The 6000-nt window shown below is 38.4% G+C and overlaps 1 protein-coding gene across 3 annotated transcripts in view; it reads left to right on the top strand.

Moving 5' to 3' along the window:
* Positions 1 to 2503: 2503 nt before the first annotated feature.
* LOC309694679 (Fc receptor-like protein 1) overlaps positions 2504 to 6000 on the top strand; it is a 96976-nt gene continuing 93479 nt past the window's right edge. For 2 of the 3 annotated variants that reach the window (XM_082514888.1, XM_082514890.1), the window contains exons 1-2: positions 2707 to 2741; positions 3310 to 3345. In XM_082514888.1, the coding sequence (XP_082371014.1) occupies positions 2711 to 2741; positions 3310 to 3345 (67 nt within the window). In that variant the 5' untranslated portion in view covers positions 2707 to 2710. Of the gene's footprint in view, positions 2742 to 3309; positions 3346 to 6000 lie in introns of all 3 variants that reach the window. The other variant, XM_082514891.1, reaches the window with a different exon arrangement.

The raw sequence follows: 6000 nt of genomic DNA, 5'->3' as shown, positions 1-6000 counted from the left end.
TTGAGTCCACAGTCACGTAAAGGTCTTTGTGCCCCCTTTGTCAGGGTGGCCATCTGCAGCAACCGGTTGGGGTGAGAGAATCAAGATAGGATAAAAGATATGCTGGGGAAGAGAGCCAGAGATTAATAACAAATTTAGAAGAACATCATTTAGCCTGGAGAAATAGTTTGCTGCTTTATAAGAAAGTCCCACGTAAAGTTAGAACATCTTACTATTTATCACTGATTGAAGAAATGAGAACCATAAGAACAACCCTTGATTTCAGTCCAACATTGTTTTGACAAAGTTACACACCGATTCAATATTGATTTTAGTGACCTTCCAATGATCTAACCAGGTGTCATTACCTACATTTAGTAAAAGTGCCATTACTGCTGAAGGAGGATGAGGAGCAGTTAAACACAATGAGCAGGATAGTGTGGGAGGGATAGGAGGCAATGCTGCTAGCGAGTTGGCTATGTGCTAGCAAATCCCTAAAGACACAGTGAGTGAATACTGTGACTATAAGTTAGAGAGTATATACATAGAGATCTTTGCATGAAGCATATGAAGATTACAGTATGAAATAAGAAGTTATCTATAAGCTGTTCAGTTACACAAAAACACCATTGTGTATTGGAACAGAAATAGTAAATGATACTCTACCGCAGAGAGCAAACACCAAATGACAGTAACACCCCAGTTGTTTCTTTGTTTTTTGGTGGTGAGTAACTGCCACATGGTATTGGATGAAATGCACACTTTAAGAGCAAAAATAATATCATATAGCAAAAATTCAGCAGGCCCACTAGTTCAGAAACTCATCACTCACGAAGGAAGCAAGACAACGGCGAAAATGGTTTTTTACTTGCTAGCAAGGGAAGGCTGGTCGGACAAAGGCTCTTGGAGCTGAACGCTCCTCACCTATCTCCTAGCCAACTTCAAACAAACACTTGCAGCATTTTATTTGGTGAATACAAGCACCACCCATTGTAACACCCACAAAAGGTCACAAAAGGTTAAAACACTGTGTGTGTGTGTGTGTGTGTGTGTGTGTGTGTGTGTGTGTGTGTGTGTGTGTGTGTGTGTGCGCATGTCTGCACGTGAGTGCATACACACACACAACTTCATGCTGACAAAGGGTCATCTCCCCTCACCCTGTACAGTGCTTACCTTCCCTTAACAGTTGACCATATACAAACACAGGTGAGGACATAAAGGGAAGGAAGTAAAACATCCTCACCAAATAAGGACACACAGAATCTTACTTGCAACGTCTGGAGTTAAAACTACAGCTAATTGCCTCCCACACCATTCAACAGGATGGGGAGGGGAACTGAAATAGAAGAATGTCTTTGATCTTTGATAAAATGGTTTGGGCATCTGATTGGGATATCTCCTGAGCAAGGTGTTCTGAGCCTGTCATAGAGTAAGGAGACACTGAGGTGGACTCAGGACACGCCTAAGAGATTATGTGTCTTGGATGGCCTGGGAAATCGCTGATGTTCCCCCAGATGAGCAGGAGGATGAGCACCTTTATCTTAAATCATTTTTACTTCTATGTGATATGCTTAATCGGTGGCTTACACTGCCACCTAACATGTTCAACCTATTTCTGCATGGATTTATGGCAGGTACTTCAGCTTCCCCCAGCAGGCTGACAATATGCAAGTTAAGTTAAATGGTGATTCTAAGCTGTGTTAGCTCTGGTCAGTGCTATTTCAGGCTTTATTGTGTAATACCCTGAAGTAGGCTGGGATAACCGCCACTGCCCAAGAACTTTGGATAGTGTGACAACCCACTCCATGTTGCCCTTCTGTCGGCCTGTTTGTTTTTCTGTTTTGTGCCTCGTTTGCAGGCATTAGAGGAGTAGAGTAGTTCATTTCCAATTAATGACAATGGCAAGAACTGGGCCTAGCGTGCCAGTGCTCTATAAAGGCCATCTGAGCTCAGTCACTAACATGTTCTAATCCCAAAACTTTACATACCAACGCCATGTGACAAATCATTGGTATGTTATGCATTGGGAATGAAAAGGGACTCCAGTCACTGTGTGTTGCTCTCCTCTGAGATACCCTGTGGTTTTTCGTTCTGTTTCGTTTGGGTTAGCACTAAACAATGTTGTGTATGCCATTATTCCACCGATGAACTTATCGACACCACTGTTTGTACTGACCACAAAATCCATGGTTTGTGTAAGGCTTCTGTTTTATTTCTTCATTTAAAATAAATAGCTTTTTGAATGATACCATGCGGCCTGGTTTGTGACAATAGACGGAAAAAGGATGTTTAATGTGGGTCAGCTGAGCAAAAAGGTTGAAACCAGTTTGAACCAGACAAGCTGTACCCTTTTTTTTCACCACATTTTAGTGGTTAAAGCAGAGAGAGGCTCTCTGCTTCAGGTTAAAAAAACACCTCAATCTCATTTCCTCTTAGCTGAACTGACGTCACAAACAGTGGAAAGAAACAAGCAGTTTAAATTTTAGGATAGATATTAAAACAAAGACTATCATGACAAGAGTAGTTTGGGTCTTTCTGGTTCGTAAAACAACGAAGCATTTCTCATTTCCTCACTTTATAGACTTATAAAAAGGAACATTTCTCATAAAGCTAAAGGGGGGCAAAGCCAAACCACAGTGTCTCACAGAATCAGGAAGGAGGAGTGTCCAAAGAGATGTGACTATGATGTTTAACTATGATCAAAATGTCAATAACACCATTAAGAGAAAGAATGGAAGAAATAACACTGCTGTGGCTGCTCTGTAAGTACAACATAATGAATTATTACTACACTAGCTGACATCTGCACTGCAGTTCTGTTGAGTTTGATTCCAATAACATTTAATTTCATTTAAGTTGTTCTGGTACTCCTATAGCATTTTTCAGCTCCCATGATATTCTTTAACAAAGTCTAAATAGATTAAAAAAAGAGAATTTAAGAAACAACAGTCTTAACCTCTTAAGCCCCAACGTCCCCTGATACGGGGGCAAAAGGCAGGAGATCAGTTAGGCTTGGGGCTTAAAATGTTAAATATTATGAAGGTCCCCACAAACTCTAAACAACATTTTAGCTTCATTTTGTGTTTTTAATGTAAAATTAATTTTTTTAAATTGACATTTTTAAAAAGGATGTTATTAAAACACTTCTGTCAGCTTAGATTGCTTTTAAACTACAGTGTTTCCAAACTCTCCACTGCATTTGATCTGCGATACTGTGGAGTTAAAAGCTTTAAAAGTGGAGTTTAGTGACTTTAAAAATGCTTTTTATGCTTTGTGCATGCCTTTGTGAGTATAAAACCTGAAACTAACCTGAGTATCATTTCTCTTTAGGTGTGACCTTATTACTGATCTGCACAACAAACCAAGGTCAGTAAACTTCTGTCAAAGTTGGAAACTCAGCAGCTCTAATAAAAGAAAAGTCTGTAAAGTGCTTTAGGATAGCGCATAGAGGCTTTTCATTGGTGGGATAGATCAGATTTTATCTTGCCTGCAGTTATCTCCATATGAAAATGCATTATTTTTTGGATCTTTGTCACATTTTTAATTTTTCAAAGTAATGGGATCCAGAAAAGAGAAGTAGTTACACGTTACTGTTGTGCATGTTGTGGTGAAACTCAGAGACATCACATCCTGTCCCACTTTCATTTCATACTGAGACACTACAACTTTAACTGCTTAACATCCAGAGCCTTTTTTGCACAAAACAAAACAAAACAAAACAAATAAAGATGATATTCTTGGAAGCACTGTGTTTGTTTTGATGCACCCAGATTTGGATATTACAGTTTTTCTCAGTCACTTTGGTGCTTTTCTCACATCACTATTAACATTTGCACAGCAGTGCCTTTCTCAAAACATTTGGTGCAAACTGCAAATCCTAGTGGATAACCTGCAAAAGCAGGTCACTTGCTCAAAATCGATAATCCATTCCTCAAAAGCAAGTATTCATGTCAATGAAACTGCCAGTGTCATCAAAATGAGAAGTCTTGACACCATCTTGATGAACAAGATAGTCAAATGGCTTTGTCATGTTTCCATTATGACAGTGTACAGTATTCTCTCAGTGTTTTCCAAAAAAGGTCAGAACTTGGTGACACTACCTGAAAGTGCTCAAGACAGCACTATGCACTTTTTGTATATCCGTGTACAGTAAAATTACAGTAATGTACACTAAACACGAGATATTATGAGATGTTGAATTACTGTCCAATACTATACATACCTGTTCTCCCTACAAACTTTTGACTGATTAAATTCACAGTGTTCTTCCAACATTTGGTTGGATCCCCCGACCAGCCTCGTCCATTGTGAGACAGTGATTGACAACATGGTCAACAAGTTTGCCCTAATTTCATTAGGGATCTGCCTATGTTTTTGGCGTCTTCTCCCTCTTCCCCTGTTTTGTTCCCCCCGCATCCTCACCCCTCTTCCACGATGCTGACCTTCCATTTCTGTGTCACAGAATTGTAGACATGGTACACACTATGTCCTGCTCGGTTCATATATGCTTGCCAATTGAGGGTTCTTGGGATCGATCCATGAGTGACTGTGAACAAGTGGCTTGTCATTGGTTACAACTATTACTTCACACACCTCCTTGTCAGTGAAAGCTTAAGTTCACCTGAGAGAAAATGTTCAATTTAGGGGACATTTCCAGGAAAAAATAATAATGCTGGACAGCATTTGAAAACGAATTCACCAATTTTGCATGTAATGATTCAAGCAATGAAATGAAGACTATTATTATTATTATTATTATTATTATTATTATTTTATTGGGAACGACTATTCAGCATCCAAAAGTACAGTTTATTTTGACTGACATGACATAAGCAAATGATAATGTTGTCGACAGCAGATAACTGTATGAAAGCAACTGATACATGTTCAAGAGCATTTGCAATTTGTTCAGAGGAAGGAGAAATTGCTACTATGATGTGTACAAATGACTAAATGTTGTAGAGGTTGCACTAATGGTTTTGAGAATTTTCATTCTGATCTGACCTGGCATCTTGATTGTTGTTTTGTCACAGTGAAAGCAGCATGTGCTTGACAAGCACAACTATCCAAACTAGTTTGTTAATCAGGAAATGTTGGTCATCTGTAAAAATACTCTTCAGATTGTCTGTTTTGAGTATTTTTCTGTGCATCATCACAAAGTATGTAAGTTCTCCAGTTTATGTTAACTGTTAAGTTAATTTTAGTACATTTTAAAAATATACATAGTTACTGTATGTATCATACTGTATGTATTGTGTATGTATCATACACAATACATACAGTATGATACAATCCATGGTAGCATATAACACAGTAACGTGACAACATGTACCATTGGCGTATAATTTGAAATTTAGTCATTATTTTCTAATAATAGTACCTGTTAGGAGCATCAAGAAAGTGAAAAGTGATGTTCTCAGTATAGAACCATGTGGAACTCCATGATTAACTTTTTTTGTGTGTGTGTGAAAAATGCCTTTTTACATGGGCAAACTAATCTATCAGATTAATATAACTAATGCAGCCAAGGGCAGAAGTGGCCTTTTGAGGTTGGCTCCAAAAGTGAGGCAATCGCGATAGACTCCCATGTTAAAAGGGCCAGTTTTATAACAGTTTAATAATATAAGATAAGATAAGATAATATAATATAATAATCTGAAGGTGTTAATGCGATTGTCTCACTCTCTTGGCTGAAGTTTGCATACTTTTCTGCATCTCCTTCCAGCAGCTAGAAAGTAAAGAAGGAGAAATGGACTGATCATTATATATTGATTTGATAGACAGAGAGATTGAGCTGGAAAGTCAGAAATTGTGCAGCAGGCACCTGAGTGCATTGAGGCAACCGCTGTTGTGTTTTGAAAATATATAAATAAAACTTAATTAAGTTAAGCCAGCCAGTGGAGACGGAGCTCCAATGCTCTCCCATTAAATCAAATGAGTGGGAATGTCAGATGTTCCAAAAAGCAGCAAACCAATCTGGAAAACCATAAATGAAATGTCAACCCAAGTCAATAATTGACA

The sequence above is a fragment of the Aulonocara stuartgranti genome (assembly GCF_965226115.1).
Source record: "Aulonocara stuartgranti genome assembly, chromosome: 3".
In the NCBI taxonomy this organism is placed as follows: Eukaryota; Metazoa; Chordata; class Actinopteri; order Cichliformes; family Cichlidae; genus Aulonocara; species Aulonocara stuartgranti.
This window is presented reverse-complemented; position numbering and strand designations above follow the sequence as displayed.